General features: G+C 46.0%; 1 protein-coding gene across 14 annotated transcripts in view; it reads right to left on the reverse strand.

The window, feature by feature from the left end:
- LEMD1 (LEM domain containing 1) overlaps window positions 1-26,732 on the reverse strand; it is a 338,092-nt gene that overhangs the window by 290,149 nt on the left and 21,211 nt on the right. For 7 of the 14 annotated variants that reach the window (XM_063955134.1, XM_063955117.1, XM_063955113.1 and 4 more), the window contains exon 1: window positions 7,040-7,264. The exons of 6 other annotated variants lie outside the window; for them this stretch is intronic. In XM_063955134.1, the coding sequence (XP_063811204.1) occupies window positions 7,040-7,240 (201 nt within the window). In that variant the 5' untranslated portion in view covers window positions 7,241-7,264. Of the gene's footprint in view, window positions 1-7,039; window positions 7,265-22,780; window positions 22,880-26,732 lie in introns of those variants that run through there. One more of the 14 variants, XM_063955133.1, reaches the window with a different exon arrangement.

Below are 26,732 nucleotides of genomic sequence, written 5' to 3' on the forward strand. Positions count from 1 at the left end.
AAATACGGTTGATTCGTCACCTTCACCACCGGAATCAGTGCCTGTGTCTGGGTCTGTGTCGACCGACTGAGGCAAGGGGCGTTTTACAGCCCCTGACGGTGTTTGAGGCGCCTGGACAGGCACTAATTGAGTGTCCGGCCGCCTCATGTCGGCAAACGACTGCTTAAGCGAGTTGACGCTATCCCGTAATTCCACAATAAAGGCATCCATTCTGGTGTCGACCCCCTAGGAGGTGACATCCTCATATTTGGCAATTGCTCCGCCTCCACACCAATAACATCCTCATACATGTCGACACACACGTACCGACACACAGCAGACACACAGGGAATGCTCTATACGAAGACAGGACCCACTAGCCCTTTGGGGAGACAGAGGGAGAGTCTGCCAGCACACACCAAAAAACGCTATATATGACAGGGATAGCCTTATGATTAAGTGCTCCCTTATAGCTGCTTTTATATTAATATATTGCCATTTATTTTGCCCCCCCTCTCTGTTATACCCTGTTTCTGTAGTGCAGTGCAGGGGAGAGACCTGGGAGCCTTCCTGACCAGCGGAGCTGTGACAGAAAATGGCGCCGTGTGCTGAGGAGATAGGCCCCGCCCCTTTTTCGGCGGGCTCGTCTCCCGCTATTTAGTACATTTAGGCAGGGGTAAATATCTCCATATAGCCTCTGGGGCTATATGTGAGGTATTTTTAGCCTTTTTAAAGGTTTTCATTTGCCTCCCAGGGCGCCCCCCCCCCAGCGCCCTGCACCCTCAGTGACTGCCGTGTGAAGTGTGCTGAGAGGAAAATGGCGCACAGCTGCAGTGCTGTGCGCTACCTTAAGAAGACTGCAGGAGTCTTCAGCCGCCGATTCTGGACCTCTTCTTGCTTCAGCATCTGTGAGGGGGCCGGCGGCGTGGCTCCGGTGACCATCCAGGCTGTACCTGTGATCGTCCCTCTGGAGCTTCATGTCCAGTAGCCAAGAAGCCAATCCATCCTGCACGCAGGTGAGTTCACTTCTTCTCCCCTCTGTCCCTCGTTGCAGTGATCCTGTTGCCAGCAGGAATCACTGTAAAATAAAAAACCTAAGCTAAACTCTCTAAGCAGCTCTTTATGAGAGCCACCTAGAATTGCACCCTTCTCGGCCGGGCACAAAAATCTAACTGGAGTCTGGAGGAGGGTCATGGGGGGAGGAGCCAGTACACACCACCTGACCTGTAAAAGCTTTACTTTTGTGCCCTGTCTCCTGCGGAGCCGCTATTCCCCATGGTCCTTTCAGGAACCCCAGCATCCACTTAGGACGATAGAGAAATAGATTTTCGCACTAATCGAATGACATGCGTATCTACTTTAGGAGGCACTTCCCTTTTTAAACAGTCCCCAGTTGGAAAGGGATAATTTGAATCCCATTTTCTGGGAATTCTGTATTTACTGGGTGTAGCCCAGGCTTCTTCCATGATTTCAGTCAGCTGATCTGATCCTGGAAACTCTATCCTAACTGTTTTGGGACGTTTAAGCACAGGTGCCTTAGTTTTTAACACCGGCTCTGCTGAATCCTCTAAGGACAGAATAGCCTTCATTGCTCTAATTAATTCAGCTACATCCACTGAGCTGATACCTTCTACCTGTTCTTCGTATGCTGAAGCAGAGTAAATAGAGCTATCATCATCTGATGTATCATCCTGTGTAGCCTGTGAATTTGATGATTTATTTACACTGTTTATCAGCTTGTTTCATTGGGGAAGCTGTTGGGGATATACCGTAGGAAGGGAGCTGCATGTATGGGTTAATAGTGTATCCTACTCCTGGTATTGAAGCTGTAGGAATTACCCGTTTCAGCTATACTGGACAAGGTCTGTGTAAACATTGCCCAAGGTGGATCTACCCGATGCTGAGCAGAGATCTGCCTTGTAATCTGCTGAAAAGCAAAACAATTTGCACATAAACCATCCTGTACCAGATCCTGAGAGGATAATACCGTTTTGCAGGACAAACATGATGATATGAGTGTTGGTGTTACTGTCAGTGAAACCTCATCACTTTTGCCACTCTTAGACATGATAAATAATCAGCACTTCCACAGTGTACTACACAATTTGTGACTGTAATCACTTTACTTTTTAAAGTGATATCAATCTGACCCTACCCAAGCACCAGCATTGAGGCTCAGAAGAAACCACTGACAAACATATATAAAGTCAGCAATCACACTAGCAGTCACGTTATTTTAGTCATATGAGCATATTATCAACTACAAACATTTCAAAGTATGTAGGAGTACATATTACTGAATTCTGTTCTATACAGATCTTAACGTATTCAGACGCAATGCAAAGAAAACCACAGTAATGTACACAGACTCATATGCAATGGGCACTAAACGTAACTTTTCATTCTAACCAAAGTAGATAGAAATTTAGTGCTGTATAACCCGTACTCATAGTGGGATACAGGGAGACTCGCCTCACTTCCAAGATCGATCAATACGATAGCGAACGTTGAGTGGATCCAGACGCTACTAGTGTACACTGTCGCTCCGGGAACTTTTAGTGAACACAGACGCACTGTGCACACAGATGCCTGTACTGCGACCGGGTCTCCTAGCGGTAGCTTTTTAGTGAACAGAGACGCAGCGGCCTATGCTGCGACCAAGACCCCTCGTGGTAGCTTCTGAGACAGAAGTGAGGCAACAGTTCATGGCGGGAGACCGACGGAAACTGTTCATGAACTGGGTGGAGGGGCGACCATGAGAGTGTGACTCCCCACCACTGACATCAACCCTAGGGATCGCAGCCTCATACTATTCCTGGTGCCTTATGATCCCTAAGGCCTAGCGCTGGAGCACCCGTGGTGGCGACGCGTCAGCTACAGTTTGGTAGTCTCCTCCCAAAACAGTGCGGCTGTGTCTGTATTCCCCTTCTAAGTGGAACCGATGCCTTACCTTCTCCCCGTGATCCGGCCACAGCCTGGTAACGTCTGCTGAACCTGCTAGTATATCTGACACAGACACCCGCCGAGACAGCACTGTACTGTGGATAAGCGATGTTGCGACCCGGCGGAGAGTTGTTGGAGCGACTCTTTCCAATATGCGTATAAGACGCTGTTAGGAAAGATCACTCAAAAACATAGTAAGACTATCAAAAATAAAATAAAGCTTATGGCTGCCAAAAACAGCAGCCATCTGACCACAGTCCGGCTCCTGCTGCACCAAACAAAAAACTGATTTGCCTGAGCCAGTGGGCGGATATATATGGACGGGCCCGTTGCATCCTTGGAGGACTGAAAGCTTGTGATCGTTTGGTGCCAATCCGCTATCGCTCCATCATATCTCATTGTTATCCTGTGGATAACCGGTGGACCCAGCCGGAGAAAAACTCTGTTTCAAGGATGCACTTGATAAGACTATCCTTGGGAAAGGCTAAAGGAGAATTTTAATTAGAGATGAATGTAGTGCTCATTCTACCACCCTGCAAATCCCATGTAGTTCCTCCAAGTAGTTTGTGTAGTCAGAGATGGTGCAGCAGTTGGAGAAGACTAGAATCCTGGATACGACTGTCTGAATGGGAGTTGGAAGAAGTCCACTGATTAAGGTCAAATAGTTAGAGTAGTTTGGAAGAAGAAGCTTTAGTGCATAGGTCTGCAAACTCGGTCCTCGTTGCCCCACACAGTGCATGTTTTGCTGGTCTCCTCATACAATATCAAGTGAAATAACTAACTCCACCTGCAGACCTTTTAAAATGTGTGAGTAATTAACACACCTGTGCACCTGCTGGGTTACCTGCAAAACATGCACTGTGTGGGGTAATGAGGAAGGGGTTTGCAGACCTATGCTTTTAGTGAGATTATTAAGCAGGGCATTACAGTAAGGAATAGAAGGTCAGTGCAGGGAAAGAGGGGAAGCAAAGTGGTGGAGATATCTAGGAAGCAGGACTAGACGCACGGTACAAGACTACTATGCAAAAGATTAATAGTGTGGAAGAGGCAGCTTCAAGAATGGAGAGAACTCAGGGGATATGACACAGCCAGGGTAAAAGGACTCCTACACCTTTACCTTGCCCAACACCAAGATTTCCAGATAAAACAGTCCTTGATATATGACACCAAGATTATAATTTGATCTATTAAAGGGGAAGGCAACAGATTTTTTTTTATTGATTGGAACTTAATCATCATTACCAGCTATTTATCTAGTGCACACATATTCTGCAGCGCTTTACAGTGAATATTTGGCCATTCAGTCACTGCCTCAGTGAAGCTTACAATCTATATTCTGTACCAATTTTATTTTAATTTCCTTTTACATGGCAGAAGTGTTTACTTCAAACTATTTTCACAGATCTATGTACTGTAAAACTTTAGCATTTACCACCACACATGTATTTGCTACAAGTGATTCAGAGATGTACGCAAACGCATTCGTAGCCGACAATTTGTATGCAGCAGCCATGCGAAAATATGCAAATGTTGAAAACACAAGGTATTGTACAGATGCCCGTAATCTGCATCTCTGACCCGCCATTTGCATACAAAGATGCACCCATCGGACGAATATTGACTTTGAGTAAACATAGAATTTGACTGCAGATAAGAACCATCTAGTCTGCCCCTTTTTTATTATTTAGGTAACCTCAATCTTTTTTGATCATTAGTTCTTTGTAAGGATATTCATGTCTATCCCACAAAAAACAGAATTTGATGGCAAATTAGACTGTCACGCAGCATGGCCACAGGAAGCGATATGCTCAAGGCCTTTCTACTGCATACAAGATCGCAGTGGAAGGCTGAAACCTGCCCCAAATACTGTTGCAACACACAAACGTCCGAGTCACCACACCCCAAAACAGACATTGCGTAAAACTCTGAACTAAGGCCCCAAGGTTATATACTACCATTGACAAGCAGCACACATTTTGCCATAGCCAGCACTACAAACAAAACATGCACCTATTTAAGCAACTTTCTCCCTATCAATTTAGACAAAGGGGCCTGATTCAGGACCACATGCAATGCTAATATTCACCCAAATGAACAATGTTTTCAACTGGGCAAAAACCTTGTACCGTACTTGTGTCCCGCGGCATATACACACACAGGGGCACAATAGCGATTGAGATGGTTGGTATCCGACATATTATAAATGTGCTGGGCTTTCCTAGACTGTGACTGGGAGGTGGCTATTCAGATGCACAGTTAGTGCTGTCTTATGGGTATGCTATGGGAGTGTTTGAGGCATGACACTGAATTGGTCACTTAATTCACATTGGAGGCCATACTCAGACAGAGGACAGGGTACAAGTTTCATTGGTGCCACCAAAGTTTGTGCCTAAAAACACCAAGCTGAATTTCAGCATCTAAGGACGCTTAAAGCGGACGTCACAGTCCGGGCACATTCAGACGCATTGGTGTACAGCAGGGAAGAGCTTGTAGTGTATTAGCATAAGGTCACATAGACAAGACCAGCAAAAGTCACACACGGATACTACAGCCCCAAATTCCATCTCAGTACCCATATCTTCACCAGCATTTCAATATATATTACTGTATATTTACTGGATAATTCTCTTAGAGCTATGGTTGCAAAATACTTTTAGGGTACTCGCAAATACATTTGCTTTTCTTTTATTCCTTACACTCCTTCAAACCCTAAAAAGTGGAATTAAACATTATATTGTTCTCTACTAATTTGCTTTAATCCCTAAACCACAACCTGTATTTAATAAAGCAAATCCCCTTAAGCATAACTGTTAAGCATAAATTGTTTAAGAAATAAAAACCATAAAACATTTTCCACCATAATGCAGAGCAAAATACAAATCCTGCATTTTATTTTAGGCGCTGCAATTTGACATGCCAGCTCTGCTTAATTCTGAGATCATAATCACTCCTCTCTGGTTGCTTTCAAGTTATGCAGGCTATACTGTACAAACCTAAGTACATGCATCTATGCATACAAAGTTCAAAAGAGAACTCCTTCTATTCCCACAAATACAAACATTTTGCTGCTCTAAACATCAGGATGGTGCATACAAAATATAACTCATTTTTATTTTATCTCATGGGACACAAACCAGTATAAACTCTTTAGATGTGTATGTTTTCTTTAAATGCCAATGACCATTTACTCTTAGTACAGTATCTCCCACTCCACTAAAACTGTACAGGTAATGACATATGCCTGACGCAGTAAGCTATTTTACTTCCTATGGCTTGTTAGAGGATAAGTCACTTCACTGTCAAATGCTTTTTGCTGGCTGTCTTGTCCAACCAGCAAGACCACCAAAACCATTTACACTGTTACAGGTACAAAAGTAATAGAAATAGGTTTACGGTTAATAAATGAAAGTTAGAAAAACAGTTTTACCTTTTAAGTAACATAAAAACTTTATTTTCAGGTAAATATTGACATGAGTAAAAGTTAATATGACAGAATAAATATTTAGAAAGAAGTTCTAAATACATAACTGTAAAAATATTTATTAACATACTCATAAATAGCACAGAGCTCTATTGTGCACATGGTAGAACAGCAGACATTTTGGATTCCTAAAAGGGATGCTCACCATTTAGGGAGGTTTTAAACAAGCATAGGTCCCCCACTGGGTACCCACCGATTGACAGACCCCTATAAACTTTCTCTCATGTTAATGAAGCATGTCATAACACAGAGGTAACTGACAAGTAAACTGGATTGGTCAGCAGCAACAAACATTGATCCCTACTGCCATCCTGTGAACACATTTAGTAGCAGACAAAAGTATGCAACTGGCATTCATGATTCATTTTTACCAATAACTTCATGCTCTGCATGTATCAGTGATCTTTTATTTCTGTCTTGCCAGTGCAGTTTACGCTACAGAGGTAATTTACACATCATGCTCAAACTGCAATGTAACAATCCACAGAAAGTCAGAACAGGTGCAAAGCCTCAGAAGTCTGTACGCCTGTCATCTCCTTAGCTTTCATCTGCCCTCACTAGTGTTCTCACAACAGTATTTTTACAACTCTATGCCGCAAAGCTCCTCACACATCCCAAAACTCACACAGCACTTACATCATTCTCCGACAACATATCCTCATCATCGCTTGAAAAGTCAGCAGCTTCTTTGTCTTTGGGGAGAATGTGCTTAAGGTAGAGCTGCAAATAGACTGCTTTCCTGTGATCGCCCTGAGGCAATAGCACATTATGTGAAATTAACACACTTTTCAATTGATCTTTGGAGAATTGAGATGGATCGCCTGCATGGCCCGGCATGACTGCTACTGGTCAGAATGAACCTACAGTGAAATGTCAGACAGCTGCTAGATGTGTAACTCAAACTGCTTACTGGCAGCACCACTTTATTTAAAGAAGCATTACAAGCTCTGGGATGGTTGTTGGTCATCCAAACGTAAATGCAATACTATATAATAGTAAGCACAAGGACAAACTGCACATCTATAGCCAATCGATCACTTAAATAATATCATTCAGGCAGCTAACAGAGGAGTTCGTTAGAAATATAAATGCCCTTGTAAGTGTACATTGATCACAACGGCTGACTGGGGTGGCTGCATACAGGGTGTGACAAAATGTAAGCATACATTTTTGGTCTTACCTCCAGGCTAACATCCATACAGTACAGAGAACGGATTTACTGTTTGCTCTGTGCACAAAACCAAAGTATCTGCTTTTATTATTCACCATAACACAGCACTGTTCATTTTTAAAACAAAATAGTTAAGGGCCCAGATTGACAGCTACATTAAGAGAAAAACTACATTGTCAGGAACACCATTAAATTTCTTAGTCATCTGAAATCTACCCAAAGTGTAAAGATAAAATAAAAACACATTTATTGATATTGCAGGTGAACCGAGACTGAAAGCAAATGTACTTTGCTTTTTTAAACACCAAGCAAAACACTGTTCTTGTGTCTGCATACTGTAGGTTTTCACAATAAAATCTGCACTTAAAAATTCGACTGCATTTTTTGTTCTTTTACTAGTTTGAATGAAAGCAGAGGGGGGAAATTCAGTTGTTTCTCCTCGTGGCCGCCACTAGATGGTGCCCAATGGGGCAATTAAATTGTTGCTCTGTTTGGGCGCGCTGAGCCACAGGGAGACATTTCAGCTTGCAACCCCCCATGCTGGCAAGCTGAAATGTGTTGAAAGTGACCCGTCTGGGCCTCCAAACGAGCAGCCTTAGCTGCTTCACGCAGTTAAACCAGACACTAATGGGTGCGATAAACAGCATCAAAATGTAATATCGCACCTGCGATCTCCCATCACTTTAAACAGGAGATCATGCAGCAATGTCAATTGAATTCCCCCCATAGCATATATTGGTGTATATAGTAGCCAAACTAGGCATAGATTGCTTTTCAAGTAGTCCTCATAAGCCTCAGGTGAAGTAAAATCCCAGAAAACATCCCCGTTTTCGTCGAAAATGGAGCGGTTTCTAGCAAACACACAAAGGTTTCACTGAACCTGTGTTTTCAGGAGAAAATAAGATTTTAAACCTACCGGTAAATCTTTTTCTCCTAGTCCGTAGAGGATGCTGGGGACTCCGTAAGGACCATGGGGTATAGACGGGCTCCGCAGGAGACATGGGCACTATAAAGAACTTTTAGTATGGGTGTGCACTGGCTCCTCCCTCTATGCCCCTCCTCCAGACCTCAGTTAGAGAACTGTGCCCAGAGGAGATGGACAATATGAGGAAAGGATTTTGTTAATCTAAGGGCAAGATTCATACCAGCCCACACCAATCACACCGTATAACCTGGAATATACGCAACCAGTTAACAGTATGAACAAAAAACAGTATCAGTCACAGACCGATCCTAACTAACATAACCCTTATGAAAGCAACAACTATATACAAGTCTTGCAGATGTATTCCGCACTGGGACGGGCGCCCAGCATCTTATTTTCTCTTACGTCCTAGAGGATGCTGGGGACTCCGTAAGGACCATGGGGTTTATACCAAAGCTCCCAACCGGGCGGGAGAGTGCGGATGACTCTGCAGCACCGACTGAGCAAACGCAAGGTCCTCATCAGCCAGGGTATCAAACTTGTAGAATTTTGCAAAAGTGTTTGAACTCGACCAAGTAGCTGCTCGGCAAAGCTGTAATGCCGAGACGCCTCGGGCAGCCGCCCAAGAAGAACCCACCTTCCTAGTGGAATGGGCCTTTACTGCATTTGGTAACGGCAATCCAGCCGTAGAATGAGCCTGCTGAATCGTGTTACAGATCCAGCGAGCAATAGTCTGCTTAGAAGCAGGAGCACCAACCTTGTTGGCTGCATACAGGACAAACAGATCCTCTGTTTTCCTAACCCTAGCCGTCCTGGCTACATAAATCCTTAAGGCCCTGACTGCATCCAGGGACTTGGAGTCCTCCCAGTCTACCATAGCCACAGGCACCACAATAGGTTGGTTCATATGAAATGAAGAAACCACCTTAGGCAAAAATTGAGGACGCGTCCTCAACTCTGCTCTATCCACATGGAAATTCAAATATGGGCTCTTGTGGGACAAGGCCGCCAATTCGGACACCCGCCTTGCAGATGCCAAGGCCAATAACATGACCACCTTCCACGTGAGAAATTTTAATTCAACTGTTTGAAGAGGTTCAAACCAGTGAGATTTCAGGAAACTTAACATGTTAAGGTCCCACGGTGCCACTGGAGGCACAAAGGGGGGCTGGATGTGCAGCACTCCCTTCACAGACGTCTGGACTTCTGGGAGAGAAGCCAATTCCCTCTGAAAAACTATAGATAGGGCCGAAATCTGTACCTTAATGGAGCCTAACTTTAGGCCCATATCCACTCCTGTCTGTAGAAAGTGAAGAAACCGGCCCAGATGGAAATCTTCCGTAGGAGCATTCTTGGCTTCACACCAAGATACATACTTCCTCCAGATACGGTGATAATGCTTTGCCATCACCTCCTTCCTAGCCTTTATCAGAGTAGGGATGACTTCCTCCGGAATACCTTTCCCAGCTAGGATTCGGTGTTCAACCGCCATGCCGTCAAACGTAACCGCGGTAAGTCTTGGAACACACATGGCCCCTGCTGTAACAGGTCCTCCCTGAGAGGAAGAGGCCACAGATCTTCTGAGAGCATTTCCTAAAGATCTGAGTACCAGGCCCTCCGAGGCCAATCCGGAACAATTAGTATTGTCTGCACTCTTCTTTGTCTTATGATTCTCAATATTTTTGAGATGAGAGGAAGAGGAGTAAATACATAGAACGACTGAAACACCCATGGTGTCACTAGGGCGTTTAACGCTACTGCCTGAGGGTCCCGTGACCTGGCACAATACCTCCGAAGCTTGTTGAGGCGTGACGCCATCATGTCTATTTGAGGAATTCCCCAAAGACTTGTTATCTCTGCAAAAACTTCTTGATGAAGTCCCCACTCTCCTGGATCGAGATCGTGTCTGCTGAGGAAGTCTGCTTCCCAGTTGTCCACTCCCGGAATGAAGACCGCTGACAGAGCGCTTACGTGATTTTCCGCCCAGCGAAGAATCCTGGTAGCTTCCACCATCGCCACTTTGCTCCTTGTCCCGCCTTGGCGGTTTACATGAGCCACGGCTGTGACGTCTGATTGAATCAGAACCGGTAGGTCGCGAAGAAGATTCTCCGCTTGTCGTAGGCCGTTGTATATGGCCCTCAATTCCAGTACGTTGATGTGGGGACAAGCCTCCTGGCTTGACCATAGTCCCTGAAAATTTCTTCCTTGTGTGACCGCTTCCCATCCTCGGAGGCTCGCGTCCGTGGTCACCAGAACCCAGTCTTGAATGCCGAACCTGCGACCCTCTAGAAGGTGAGCACTCTGCAGCCACCACAGGAGAGACACCCTGGCGGACAGGGTTATTTTCTGACGTATATGTAGATGGGACCAGGACCACTTGTCCAGAAGGTCCCACTGAAAAGTCCTTGCATGAAACCTGCCGAAGGGGATGGCCTCGTAGGCTGCCACCATTTTTCCCAGAACTCGAGTGCATTGATGAACAGACACTTTTTGGTTTTAGCAGGTCTCTGACCATGTTCTGGAGATCCTAGGCTTTTTCCAATGGGAGAAAAACCCTCTTTTGTTCCGTGTCCAGAATCATGCCTAGGAATGATAGCCGAGTCGTTGGAACCAAGTGTGACTTTGGCAGATTGAGAATCCAACCGTGCTGTTGCAGCACTTTCAGGGAGAGCAACACGCTCTTCAACAATTGGTCTCTCGATCTCGCCTTTATCAGGAGATCGTCCAAGTATGGGATAATTGTGACTCCCTGCTTGCGCAGGAGCACCATCATCTCCGCCAATACCTTGGTGAAAATCCTCGGGGCCGTGGAAAGCCCAAACGGCAACGTCTGAAACTGGTAATGACAGTCCTGTACAGCGAATCTCAGGTACTCCTGATGAGGGGGGTAAATGGGGACATGAAGGTATGCATCCTTTATGTCTAGTGACACCATCAAATTCCCCCCTTCCAGGTTGGATATTACAGCTCGGAGAGATTCCATCTTGAATTTGAACTTTCAAGTACAGGTTTAGGGATTTTAGATTTAAAATGGGTCTGACCGAACCATCCGGCTTCGGGACCACAAACAGGGTTGAATAATACCCTTTTCCCTGTTGGACCAAGGGAACCTTGACCACCACTTGCTGTTGACAGCTTTTGAATTGCAGCTAACACCACTTCCCTCTCCGGGGGTGAAGCTGGCAAGGCAGACTTGAAAAATCGGCGAGGGGGCACCTCTTCAAATTCCAGCTTGTAGCCTTATGAAACAATTTCCTTCGCCCAAGGATCCACGTCTGAAAGAATCCAGATCTGGCTGAAAAGTCGAAGGCGTGCCCCCACTGGTGCGGACTCCCTTAGGGGAGCCCCAGCGTCATGCGGTGGATTTTGTAGAAGCCGGGGAGGACTTCTGCTCCTGGGAACTAGCCGAAGCAGGTGTTCTTTCCTCTACCCTTACCTCTGGCAAGGAAGGAGGGGCCCCGACCTCTTCTGGACTTATGCCACCAAAAGGACTGCATCTGAACTGTGGAGATTTCTTTTGCTGTTGGGGAACAAAAGGTAAAAAGGTAGATTTACCCGCGGTAGCTGTGGCAACCAAGTCCGTGAGCCCCTCCCCAAACACTTCACCCTTGTAAGGTAAAACCTCCATATGCTTCTTCGAATCTGCATCACCCGTCCATTGGCGGGTCCATAGAGCTCGTCTCGCAGAAATAGCCATGGCATTGGCTCTGGAACCCAGCAGCCCAACGTCTCTGAGCGTCCCTCACATATAAGACTGCGTCTTTAATGTGGGCTAAGGCTAATAAAATGGTATCCCTGTCTAGGGTATCAAGGTCAGCTGACAAGGTATCTGTCCATGCTGCAACTGCGCTACATACCCATGCCGATGCTATTGCCGGCCTGAGCAAAGCACCTGTATGCGCATAGATAGACTTTAAAGTAGTCTGTCTGCGATCATCAGGATCCTTGAGGGCTGCCGTGTCCGGAGACGGTAGCGCCACCTTCTTGGACAGGCGTGTTAAAGCCTTGTACACCCTGGGAGAGGATTCCCAACGTACCCTGTCCTGTGCAGGGAAAGGATACGCCATAAGAACCCTTTTGGGAATCTGCAGTTTTTTATCTGGAGTTTCCCAAGCTTTTTCAAATAACTCGTTAAGCTCATGGGATGGGGGAAAGGTTACCTCAGGTTTCTTTTCCTTATACATGCACACCCTCGTGTCAGGGACAGAGTGGTCATCTGTGATATGCAAAACTTCTTTTATTGCAATAATCATACTGAATACTTTGCCACCCTTGGGTGCAATCTTGCATCATCGTAGTCGACACGAATCAGAATCCGTGTCGGTATCAGTGTCTACTATTTGGGATAGGGGACGTTTTTGAGACCCAGAAGGTCCCTGTTACCCAGTCCAATCCGTGGATTGACTCCCTGCTTTCTCCCTGGACTCTTTGTCCAGTCTCTTATGTAATGAGGCCACACTTGCATTCAACATATGCCACATGTCCATCCAATCATGAGTCGGCGTTGCCGACGGAGACACACCACTCATCTGCTCCACCTCCTCCTTGGACGAGCCTTCCGCTTCAGATATGCCGACACGCACGTACCAACACCCCCACAGGGATATATCTATAAGGGGACAATTCCCCAACAAGGCCCTTTGGAGAGACAGAGATAGGATGCCAGCACACACCCAGCGCCACCTGACACTGGAACAAACCCAGATATATATATATTTATATTTATAAACAACGCTTTACAAATAAAAAATACCCTAAGCGAGTGATTGAAGAATCTTATAATAAAGCGAGGGAAAGATCCAGATCTGAATTAATGGTATACAAACAAAAAGAACTGGATAATGGCAACTACTCTGTTCCGTTTATTACTAGGTATAATACCAAAGGCGGAGCAATTAAAAATATTTTACAGAAACATTGGGACATTTTATGTTTAGATCCGATATTGCATAAAGTCATTCCAAAATATCCACAAGTGGTATTTAGAAAATCATGTTCATTAAAAAATAGACTGGCTCCAAGTAACTTGAAGAAAGAAAACACTCTACATTCAGGTGGCATTGAAGGTTTTTATGCCTGCACGAAGTGTAAAGTGTGCCAATATGTTAACAAAAATCATAAACAATTCTATAACTATAATAATGAAAAATCATGGAAAATTAAAGGGAAAATGAGTTGTTTAAGTACATATGTTATATATCTACTAGAATGTAAATGTGGGAAACGCTATGTGGGTAAAACTAAACGGGTTCTAAAACTAAGAATATTGGAACATATACGAAATATCACCAATAAGGTGGAAAATCATAGCGTACCACGACATTTTGCTAGCTGTTGTGAGTCAAAACTTCAGGGCTTTTCCTTTAAAGCAATAGAACGGGTACAACTCGATGAAAGAAAAGGAGATTTATTGAATCTACTCTCAAAGAGAGAAACATTTTGGATCTACACGCTGAACACATTCACACCACATGGCCTGAATGAAGGATGTGATATCGTGCCGTTCCTGAATCGATAACCCTGTCTGTATGTGTTGCAGAACTGCCGGTGGCAGCGGCTACGTCCCGACCGGCAAACTCTTGGTGCATACATATGGCAGGTGACGATGAAGGGGCGGCGTGCAGGAGTGAATGTGTTCGGCCTTGTATCTGATGTGACTCATTCCATACTATACGTGTGTAATTAACTTGGAGTTAATATCCTGGTGACGACAATTAAATTTTAAGCATATCATGTGGATCAGCTGGATCTGTAATTGTAATAAAATAGAGAGATCTTAATAGAGTAATGAATATAATGTTACGAGTGTATAACTTATAGTGATTTTATGGCTCCCACTTATTTTATGTTATTTCTACGATGTTTTAACTATTTAGATGATGATATCCTGAAATTGTTTAGGTTTATGGCTAATTGCACTTTAATGAAGATCTACACCCAGATTGGGTATATATAGGTGATATGAACTGGGTAAACCACACCCCCTGACGAAGTACCTTCAGTACGAAACGCGTTGGGCGTGGCTAATCTTGACGTGGACGTTGTGACGTCATCCTCCGGAAACAGAGCCGGTGCAGAGACGAGCCGCGGACTTGAATATCGGAGTGGCTAAGTCTAATGCAATACTATTGCCGATGAATTTTAACCTCAATGTGAGCATATGTTATAAGTAAAGTTGTTACTTTTTATACACTTATGAGTGCGCTCTCCACTTTCTTAACAATATATATATATATATATATATATATATATATATATATATATATATATATATATATATATATATATATATATATATATATAATGTGTATACACTCACTGCGCCTAAACCCCCCCCCCGTTTTCAGCCCTCACAGAGTTCAGCAGGGGAGAGTCCGGGGAGCCAGCTTCTCTGCAGCTTCTGTGGAGAAAATGGCGCTGTTAGTGCTGAGGGATCAAGCTCCGCCCCCTCCAGCGGCGGGCTTCGGTCCCGCTTCAATATTCAAAAAATGGCGGGGGATCTCTCCATTTACTGCCTCCGCAGCCTAATGTGCCCTTAAATGCCAGTCCAGAGGTTTATTGCTGCCCAGGGCGCCCCCCCTACGCCCTGCACCCATCAGTGCCTGTTCCGTGTGTGTAGTGTGTGGGAGCAATGGCGCGCAGCGGCTTACCTCAGTGAAGATCTGAAGTCTTCTGCCGCCTTGAAGTCTTCACTTCTTCTTATACTCACCCGGCTTCTATCTTCCGGCTCTGCGAGGAGGACGGCGGCGCGGCTCTGGGACGAACGGCGGGGTGAGACCTGCGTTCTGACCCTCTGGAGCTAATGGTGTCCAGTAGCCTAAGAAGCAGAGCCTATCATTTAAGTAGGTCTGCTTCTCTCTTCTCAGTCCCACGATGCAGGGAGCCTGTTGCCAGCAGTGCTCCCTGAAAATAAAAAACCTAAAAAACCTAACAAAATTCTTTAGAGAAACTCTGGAGAGCTCCTCTGTAATGCACCCTATCTCCTTTGGGCACAAAATCTGAGGTCTGGAGGAGGGGCATAGAGGGAGGAGCCAGTGCACACCCATACTAAAAGTTCTTTATAGTGCCCATGTCTCCTGCGGAGCCAGTCTATACCCCATGGTCCTTACGGAGTCCCCAGCATCCTCTAGGACGCAAAAAAATTTTTATTTTTTTACATTGGGGGGAAAAAATTTAAAAAATTTAAAATTCCAATCCCAATGTTTCCTCGTGGGTAATTGAATACCATCCGTAGTCTGAAAGACTCCTCTTTCAAACGAAGGTAACTATATTCTTGTTGAGAGAATAGTAGTGATGTGACCCTCCTCATCCCCTGGCTCAGTACTATTTTGTATGTAGTGAGCCAAGCGCGACTGAAGCAAAAATAAATAAGGACACATCTGTATATAAATGACCTCTATATGGGCTAGATGCATCATCGATTGGAAAGTGATAAAATGGAGAGTAAAAAAGTACCAGCCAATCAGGTCCTAACTGCCATGTCACAGGCTGTGTTTGAGAAATGTTAGTTAGGAGCTGATTGGCTGGTACTTTTTCACTCTCCATTTTATCACTTTCCAAGCGATGATGCATCTAGCCCTATGATTTTGCATATGTTCAGATGTCTATCCTTTCTCAATCTAAAATTGTTAATGTACATAATAAGATTTTACTTACCGATAAATCTATTTCTCATAGTCCGTAGTGGATGCTGGGGACTCCGTCAGGACCATGGGGAATAGCGGCTCCGCAGGAGACAGGGCACAAAAGCAAGCTTTTAGGATCACATGGTGTGTACTGGCTCCTCCCCCTATGACCCTCCTCCAAGCCTCAGTTAGGTACTGTGCCCGGACGAGCGTACACAATAAGGAAGGATCTTGAATCCCGGGTAAGACTCATACCAGCCACACCAATCACACCGTACAACTTGTGATTTGAACCCAGTTAACAGTATGATAACAATGAAGTAGCCTCTAAAAAAGATGGCTCACAACAATAATAACCCGATTTTTTTTGCAACAATAACTATGTACAAGTAATGCAGACAATCCGCACTTGGGATGGGCGCCCAGCATCCACTACGGACTATGAGAAATAGATTTATCGGTAAGTAAAATCTTATTTTCTCTAACGTCCTAGTGGATGCTGGGGACTCCGTCAGGACCATGGGGATTATACCAAAGCTCCCAAACGGGCGGGAGAGTGCGGATGACTCTGCAGCACCGAATGAGAGAACTCCAGGTCCTCCTCAGCCAGGGTATCAAATTTGTAGAATTTAGCAAACGTGTTTTCCCCTGACCAAGTAGCTGCTCGGCAAAGTTGTAAAGCCGAGACCCCTCGGGCAGCCGCCCAAGATGAGCCCACCTTCCTTGTGGAATGGGCATTTACAGATTTTGGCTGTGGCAGGCCTGCCACAGAATGTGCAAGCTGAATTGTACTACAAATCCAACGAGCAATAGTCTGCTTAGAAGCAGGAGCACCCAGCTTTTTGGGTGCCTACAATATAAACAGCAAGTCAGACTTTCTGACTCCAGCCGTCCTGGAATTATATATATATATATATTTTCAGGGCCCTGACAACGTCTAGCAACTTGGAGTCCTCCAAGTCCCTAGTAGCCGCAGGCACCATAATAGGTTGTTTCAGGTGAAACGCTGACACCACCTTAGGAAGAAACTGGGGACGAGTCCGCAGTTCTGCCCTGTCCGAATGGAAAATCAAATATGGGCTTTTGTAAGACAAAGCCGCCAATTTTGACAATCGCCTGGCCGAGGCCAGGGCCAACAGCATGGTCACTTTCCATGTGAGATATTTCAAATCCACAGATTTGAGTGGTTCAAACCAATATGATTTGAGGAATCCCAACACTACGTTGAGATCCCACGGTGCCACTGGAGGCACACAAGGGCTGTATATGCAATACTCCCTTGACAAACGTCTGGACTTCAGGAACTGAAGCCAATTCTTTCTGGAAGAAAATCTATAGGGCCGAAACTTGAACCTTAATGGACCCCAATTTGAGGCTCATAGACACTCCTGTTTGCAGGAAGTGCAGAAATCGACCTAGTTGAAATTTTTTCGTGGGGCCCTCCTGGCCTCACCCACGCAACATATTTTTACCACATGTGGTGATAACGTTGTGCGGTCACCTCCTTCCTGGCTTTGACCAGGGTAGGTATGACCTCTTCCGGAATGCCTTTTCCCTTAGGATCCGGCGTTCAAACCGCCATGCCGTCAAACGCAGTCGCGGTAAGTCTTGGAACAGACAAGGTCCCTGCTGGAGCAGGTCCTTTCTTAAAGGCCGATGCCACGGTTCCTCTTGGAACAGACATGGTACTTGCTGAAAGCAAATCCCTTCTTAGCTCCCGAGGCCATTAGTCCTCTGTGAGCATCTCTTGAAGTTCCGGTTACCAAGTCCCTCTGGGCCAATCCGGAGCCACGAGTATAGTTCTTACTCCTCTATGTCTTATAATTCTCAATACCTTGGTTATGAGAAGCAGAGAAGGGAACACATACACCGACTGTTACACCCACGGTGTTACCAGGACGTCCACAGCTATCGCCTGAAGGTCTCGTGACCTGGCGCAATACCTGTCCCATTTTTTTTTTGTTCGGGCGGGACGCCATCATGTCCACCTTTGGTCTTTCCCAACGGTTCACAATCATGCGGAAAACTTCCCGATGAAGTTCCCACTCTCCCGGGTGGAGGTCGTGCTGAGGAAGTCTGCTTCCCAGTCGTCCACTCCCGGAATGAACACTGCTGACAGTGCTATCACATGATTTTCCGCCTAGCGAAAAATCCTTGCAGTTTTGCCACTGCCCTCCTGCTTCTTGTGCCGCCCTTTCTGTTTACGTGGGCGACTGCCGTGATGTTATCCCACTGGATCAATACCGGCTGACCTTGAAGCAGAGGTCTTGCTAAGCTTAGAGCATTATAAATTTGCTCTTAGCTCCAGTATATTTATGTGGAGAGAATTCTCCAGACTTGATCACACTCCTTGTGTGACTGCTCCCCAGCCTCTCAGGCTGGCCTCCGTGGTCACGAGCATCCAATCCTGAATGCCGAATCTGCGGCCCTCTAGAAGATGAGCACTCTGTAATCACCACAGGAGAGACACCCTTGTCCTTGGATATAGGGTTATCCGCTGATGCATCTGAAGATGCGATCCGGACCATTTGTCCAGCAGATCCCACTGAAGAGTTCTTGCGTGAAATCTGCCGAATGGAAGCGCTTCGTAATAAGCCACCATTTTTACCAGGACTCTTGTGCAATGATGCACTGACACTTTTCCTGGTTTTAGGAGGATCCCGATTAGCTCGGATAACTCCCTGGCTTTCTCCTCTGGGAGAAACACCTTTTCCTGGACTGTGTCCAGAATCATCCCTAGGACCAGCAGACGTGTCGTCGGAACAACTGCGGTTTTGGAATATTTAGAATCCACCCGTGCTGTCGTAGAACTACTTGAGATAGTGCTACTCCGACCTCCAACTGTTCTCTGGACCTTGTTCTTATCAGGAGGTCGTCCATTTTCTTTGAAGACGAATCCTCCTTTCGGTCATTACCTTGGTAAGGACCCGGGGTGCCTTGGACAATCCAACGGCATCGTCTTGAAACTGATAGTGACAGTTCTGTACCACGAACCTGAGGTACCCTTGGTGAGAAAAGGCAAATTTTGGGACATGGAGGTAAGCATCCCTGATGTCCCGGGACACCATATAGTCCCCTTGTTCTTTGCTATCACTGCTCTGAGTGACTCCATCTGGATTTGAACCCTTGTAAGTGTTCAAATTTTTCAGATTTAGAATAGGTCTCACCTAGCCTTCAGTACCACCATATAGTGTGGAGTAATACCCCTTTCCTTGTTGTCGGAGGGGTAAATTTATTATCACCTGCTGGGAATACAGCTTGTGAATTGTTTTCAATACTGCCTCCCTGTCGGAGGGAGACATTGGTACAGCAGACTACAGGAACCTGCGAGGGGGGAAACCTCTCGACATTCCAATCTGTACCCCTTGGATACTACTTGTAGGATCCAGGGGTCCTGTACGGTCCCAGCGTCATGCTGAGAACTTGGTAGAAGCGGTGGAGGGCTTCTGTTCCTGGGAATGGGCTGCCTGCTGCAGTCTTCTTCCCTTTCCTCTATCCCTGGGCAGATAAGACTCTTATAGGGACGAAAGGACTGAGGCTGAAAAGACGGTGTCTTTTTCTGCAGAGATGTGACTTAGGGTAAAAAAACGGTGGATTTTCCAGCAGTTGCCCTGGCCACCAGGTCCCATGGACCGACCCCAAATAACTCCTCCCCTTTATATGACAATACATCTTTGTGCCGTTTGGAATCTGCATCACCTGACCACTGTCGTGTCCATAAACATCTTCTTGCAGATATGGACATCGCATTTACTCTTGATGCCAGAGTGCAAATATCCCTCTGCGCATCTCGCATATATAGAAATGCATCCTTTAAATGCTCTATAGTCAATAAAATACTGTCCCTGTCAAAGGTATCAATATTTTTAGTCAGGGAATCCGACCAAGCCACCTCAGCTCTGCACATCCAGGCTGAGGCGATCGCTGGTCGCAGTATAACACCAGCATGTGTGTGTATACTTTTTTGGATATTTTTCAGCCTCCTATCAGCTGGCTCCTTAAGTACGGCCCTATCCGTAGATGGTACCGCCACTTGTTCTGATAAGCGTGTGAGCGCCTTATCCACCCTGAGGGGTGTTTCCCACCGCGCCTTAACTTCTGGCGGGAAAGGGTATACCGCCAATAATTTTCTATCGGGGGAAACCCACGCATCATCACACACTTCATTTAATTTATCTGATTCAGGAAAAACTACAGGTAGTTTTTTCACCTCACACATAATACCCTTTTTTGTGGTACTTGGAGTATCAGAAATATGTAACACCTCCTTCATTGCCCTTAACGTGTGGCCCTAAAAGAAAATACGTTTGTTTCTTCACCGTCGACACTGAAATCAGTGTCCGTGTCTGGGTCTGTGTCGACCGACTGAGGTAAATGGGCATTTTACAGCCCCTGACGGTGTTTGAGACGCCTGGACAGATACTAATTTGTTCGCCGGCCCTCTCATGTCGTCAACCGGCTTGCAGCGTGTTGACATTGTCACGTAATTTCCATAAATAAGCCATCCATTCCGGTGTCGACTCCCTAGAGAGTGACATCACCATTACAGGCAATTTGCTCCGCCTCCTCACCAATATTTTCCTCATACATGTCGACACACACGTACCGACATACAGCACACACATAGGGAATGCTCTGATAGAGGACAGGACCCACTAGCCCTTTGGGGAGACAGAGGGAGAGTTTGCCAGCACACACCAAAACGCTATAATTATCCAGGGACAACCTTTATATAAGTGTTCCTCCCTTATAGCATTTTAATATATATATATATATACATATCGCCAAATCAGTGCCCCCCCTCTCTGTTTTAACCCTGTTTCTGTAGTGCAGTGCAGGGGAGAGCATGGGAGCCTTCCCACCAGCCTTTCTGTGAGGGAAAATGGCGCTGTGTGCCGAGGAGAATAGGCCCCGCCCCCTTTTCGGCGGGCTTCTTCTCCGGAGTTTTAGATATCTGGCAGGGGTTAAATACATCCATATAGCCTCAAGGGCTATATGTGATGTATTTTTCGCCATACAGGTATTATACATTGCTGCCCAGGGCGCCCCCCCCCCAGCGCCCTGCACCCTCCGTGACCGCTGTGTGAAGTGTGCCGACAACAATGGCGCACAGCTGCAGTGCTGTGCGCTACCTGATGAAGACTGAGAGTCTTCTGCCGCCTGGTTCCGGACCTCTTCATCTTCAGCGTCTGCAAGGGGGGTCGGCGGCGCGGCTCCGAGACGAACCCCAGGGCGAGCCCTGTGTTCCGACTCCCTCTGGAGCTATGTCCAGTAGCCTAAGAATCCAATCCATCCTGCACGCAGGTGAGTTGAAAATCTCTCCCCTAAGTCCCTCGATGCAGTGAGCCTGTTGCCAGCAGGACTCACTGAAAATAAAGAACCTAAAAACTTTTTCTAAGTAACTCTTTAAGAGAGCCACCTAGATTGCACCCTTCTCGGCCGGGCACAAAAACCTAACTGAGGCTTGGAGGAGGGTCATAGGGGGAGGAGCCAGTACACACCATGTGATCCTAAATGCTTGCTTTTGTGCCCTGTCTCCTGCGGAGCCGCTATTCCCCATGGTCCTGACGGAGTCCCCAGCATCCACTAGGACGTTAGAGAAAACACAAGTTCTGTAACTTCAAAATCATCCAAATTCAATTCTCGTTGCCTAGAGATAATGGATTCAGGCCTCTCAACCCAAACATCCAAAACGTTTGCCTAAAAGCTGCTCATTTGGAAGTAGACAACTAAGGTAAACTGAATTGCCTGCTTACTAGTTGTAAACTATGTGCATCTCTTAAACACAATGCCAAGATCACCATGTCCCAGCAAATGGAGATCTGGCAAGTGCCATTGCCCTCTACAATCTGTGCATTCATCTGTTCACTGAAGGCTGACAGCTAAGAAAACCTCTGTCCCACACGGAGGCCAGGATTCAGATATAAAATCACCAATTATGGTAGAGGTGATCTCTACTCATACAACCCTGGGTTAGGAACAGAAATCAGACAATACCCCGCTGAGGTCACAGCTAACTAAAATTGGACCTGTATTTCAGTGTACAATTCCACAAACCACAGTAACAATCACAATTTTAAAGTAAACTCATCTACAAGTTTCTTCCAAATGCACAACTGTTCTGATCACACACGCATACTGTGGTCACCCATTCTTTCTGCTGGCCCATTCCTGAGCTGGCGAGTAGAAATGTGCAAAAAGTGTCCTGCTTTTCATACTTTTTTTGTCGTGCCCAACACTTGAGGCACTTCACGCCACTAAACCCGATGCTTTTGTGCGACAAGCGCAAAAAACAATTGGCGTCCGGAGACAAAACAAATATTTGCACATCACCCTGTCTAAAGGGAATAGGGATATGCTGCAATGGGGCACACAAACATTTGAATCACCCCCTATGGTGGAAATCTAATGAAGAGCAATTTGTCAAAAGTCAACTCTTTTTACAGCAGTAATTCAACGGGAATATTTTGGGTTTTTTTTGTAGGTAAAACCTGGTGTTTACATATATAATCTATTGTCTAACCCAAAACACTAAGCTTCTCCTATAAAATTAAAGCTTTAAATAAAGCAACACAAATTGTTCCTTTTATTTTCCCATGTTCATGCAATCTTTTACCACATTACACCTTTACTAAAACCCATTTGAATATATCTACCAAACATCTCTAGAACTATACTTCTCTTCCTCTCCTCGACAATGTGCTTTCATTTGGCACCTGGACAGGTCTGGGTATGGAGCTTCATTGAGCTGTATGGGGCAAGTAGCGCCTGTGAAGACAGACACCGCATTCAGCATAGAGATGAATTTAACATTATGTTGACATCTGTCACAGGTGGAAAACTGAAGTAGAATAGCCAAATTTATGCAGCCTTCAGCTGTTGCTGGAAACTCACCTTACACAACTGCCTTGTTTCTAGTCCTCTATAATAAGTGCAGTATCGCCAGTGTTCTAAAAGGTTCCCTTACAAGCTGCCATTCTTGTGGCCAATGTCACTACACTGTGTGAAGGGCCCCATACACTAGAGCGATTATGCCCGATTTCAGCCCAATTTTTTTTAGGTGTCTCTGCTCCGATCCGCGTTCCCGTGAGCATCAGATTGGATCCTCCAGATTGAATGTGCTGCACATTCAATCAGGTCCGACCTGGGGGCATGGCTGGGATCGCCCAGGAAACATTGGATGCAAAAGGTCAGCATACGATGCATCTTGGCCGATCCTGCCCCCCCGGGAGGCTGCTGGGGTGATCGCCTGCGATCGCTTCCGACATGCGGTCAGATAAGTGTATGGGGCCCTTTAGAGTAAAACACAGATCCAACTACTGTACATTTCACTGGAATATTCTGGTGTTGCCTTCTGGTTGGATGAGGAGTGCACCTGACCAGGCCTTTGTCACTGAAAGACTGCAGTAACTATGCCTTAATGTATTTGATATGGGTCAGTGCACTGAACCACCAGAACTTTCAGATATGCTACCACCTATGACTGGCCAAAATTGACAGATTTGAGTGCTGAATTTGATGGGGGGCCTTAAAGGATATTTCCACGTCACAGCCTAAACACATACCTCCCAATATGACCCTCCCAAGAGGGACAAAATGCTCTGTTTCTGGACTTCTCTTAATACATGACTGCTGGCACCTATTTTGAACAGGTTAATGGATAAGAAAGGTGATTCAGCACAGGTGAGGGCAATCAAAACTTGAGCGAGAAGTCCAGGAGAAGAGCATTCTGTTGGGAGGTATGCTAAACACATTTGTCAATACATCACAGTACCAGTAAGCTTTACTTTGCAAGTTATAGTAGTATCTGGCCACCTGTTGAGTAACTTTCTTTGGTCTGGTAGCTCTGGGTAACAAACACTACTATGCAACTCAGGGACTGGCCTGCCCATCCCCACTTCAAATTCGTATTACCTAGTCTGCAGCTGTTAGCTCTGTGCAGGCTATGGGGTATATGCAATTGCGGTCGAATTCCCGAAATTGTCGAATTTCGGGTCATTTTCGACCAAAAAAAAAAAATCGCCTATGCAATTCAGTGCTTTCCGACCAAAAAACGGACTTTCAAAATTCGACTTTTTGAAATTCGACTTTTTGCAAATTCGACTTTTCTGCAATGATACAAGTGCTGCAATTCGACCAAAGCATATTCAATTCAAGTTTGGAAATTCGACAGCAGTGCTTTTAGACAGCAAATTCGTCATTTTCAATCCGCCACACTTTGGAGGGTGAAAACAAATAAAAAAAATTTAAACATGTTTTTTTTTGTGTTTTTTTGGGGGGGAATAGCAGATCTATTTATATTAGAAGGGATTAGGTACTTTTTTTTTTTTTTTTGGAGGCACAAATATTATTTATATATTTTTTTAAATATTATTATTATTATTTTTTTTTATGCTGGAACGGTGAAATCATAAAAAAAAATGGCGTGGGGTCCCCCCTCCAAAGCATAACCAGCCTCGGGCTCTTCGAGCTGGTCCTGGTTCTAAAAATGCGGGGAAAAAATTGACAGGGGATACCCCGTATTTTTAAAACCAGCACCGGGCTCTGCACCTGGTGCTGGTGCCAAAAATACGGGGGACAAAAAGAGTAGGGGTCCCCCGTATTTTTAACACCAGCATCGGGCTCCACTAGCTGGAGAGATAATGCCACAGCCGGGGGTCACTTTTATGCCGTGCCCTGCGGCCGTGGCATTAAATATCCAACTAGTCACCCCTGGCCGGGGTACCCTGGGGGAGTGGGGACCCCTTCAATCAAGGGGTCCCCCCCCCAGCCACCCAAGGGCCAGGGGTGAAGCCCGAGGCTGTCCCCCCCCCATCCAATGGGCTGCGGATGGGGGGGCAGATAGCCTTTTGTGATAATAAAAAGATATTGTTTTTTCCAGCAGTACTACAAGTCCCAGCAAGCCTCCCCCGCAAGCTGGTACTTGGAGAACCACAAGTACCAGCATGCGGGAGAAAAACGGGCCCGCTGGTACCTGTAGTACTACTGGGAAAAAAATACCCAAATAAAAACAGGACACACACACCGTCGACAGTAAAACTTTATTTCATACGTCGACACACACATACTTACCTATGTTCACACGCCGACATCGGTCCTCTTCTCCATGTAGAATCCACGGATACCTGAAAAGAAAAGACCAATATACTCACCTCAGCCATGGTCCAGAGATAAATCCACGTACTTGGCAAAAAAACAAACCGAACACCCGCTCCATGCCGGACTGAAAGGGGTCCCATGCTGACACATGGGACACCTTTCCACGAATGGGACCTGTCAGTGACAGCTGTCACAGAAAGGTCTCTAAGCCAATCAGGAAGCGCAACTTCGTTGCGCTCACCTGATTGGCTGTGCGCTGTCTGTACTGTGACAGCACATCGCAAAGCCGCTCCATTACTTTCAATGGTGGGAACTTAGCGGCTAGCGGTAAGGTCACCCGCCGGTCAGCGGCTGACCGGCGGGTGACCCCACCGCTACCCGCAAAGTTCCCACCATTGAAAGTAATGGAGCGGCTTTGCGATGTGCTGTCACAGTACAGACAGCGCACAGCCAATCAGGTGAGCGCCACGGAAGTAGCGCTTCCTGATTGGCTGAAGGGACGTCAGTGACAGGAGTCACGTGATGTCCCGGCATTCGGGAGAAAGGGGTATGATGTGAAAGCATTGGACCCCTTTCTAGTACGGTATGGAGCGGGTTTTTGCGTGTTTTTTTTTTTAAACAAGTACGTGGATTTTACTCTCTGGACGTGGATTTATCTCTGGACGCTGGAAGGTGAGTATAATTTTTTCACAGGTACCCTCGGATCGTCGGAGACCGTGGCAGTCGGCGTGTCAACATAGGTAAGTATGTGTGTGTCGGTAGTGTGTAATAAAGTTTTACTATCAAGGTGTGTGTGTCCTGTTTTTATTTGGGTATTTTTTTCCCAGTAGTACTACAGGTACCAGCGGACCCGTTTTTCTCCCGCATGCTGGTACTTGTGGTTCTCCAAGTACCAGCTTGCGGGGGAGGCTTGCTGGGACTTGTAGTACTGCTGGAAAAAACAATATCTTTTTATTATCACAAAAGGCTATCAGCCCCCCCATCCGCAGCCCATTGGATGGGGGGGGACAGCCTCGGGCTTCACCCCCCTGGCCCTTGGGTGGCTGGGGGGGGGACCCCTTGATTGAAGGGGTCCCCACTCCCCCAGGGTACCCCGGCCAGGGGTGACTAGTTGGATATTTAATGCCACGGCCGCAGGGCACGGCATAAAAGTGACCCCCGGCTGTGGCATTATCGGTCCAGCTAGTGGAGCCCGATGCTGGTGTTAAAAATACGGGGGACCCCTACTCTTTTTGTCCCCCGTATTTTTGGCACCAGCACCAGGCGCAGAGCCCGGTGCTGGTTTTAAAAATACGGGGGATCCCTGGCCAATTTTTCCCCTGCATTTTTAGAACCAGGACCAGCTCGATGAGCCCGAGGCTGGTTATGCTTTGGAGGGGGGACCCCACGCCATTTTTTTTTCGGGTTTTTCACGTTTTTTTACCGTTTTTTAAAATCGCGGCAAAATCCGCCAAATCGGCCGATTTTCGCCCGCGACTCTGGCGAATCCGTTTTTCATTGAATATGGTG

This window comes from Pseudophryne corroboree, chromosome 2 (assembly GCF_028390025.1).
Source record: "Pseudophryne corroboree isolate aPseCor3 chromosome 2, aPseCor3.hap2, whole genome shotgun sequence".
In the NCBI taxonomy this organism is placed as follows: Eukaryota; Metazoa; Chordata; class Amphibia; order Anura; family Myobatrachidae; genus Pseudophryne; species Pseudophryne corroboree.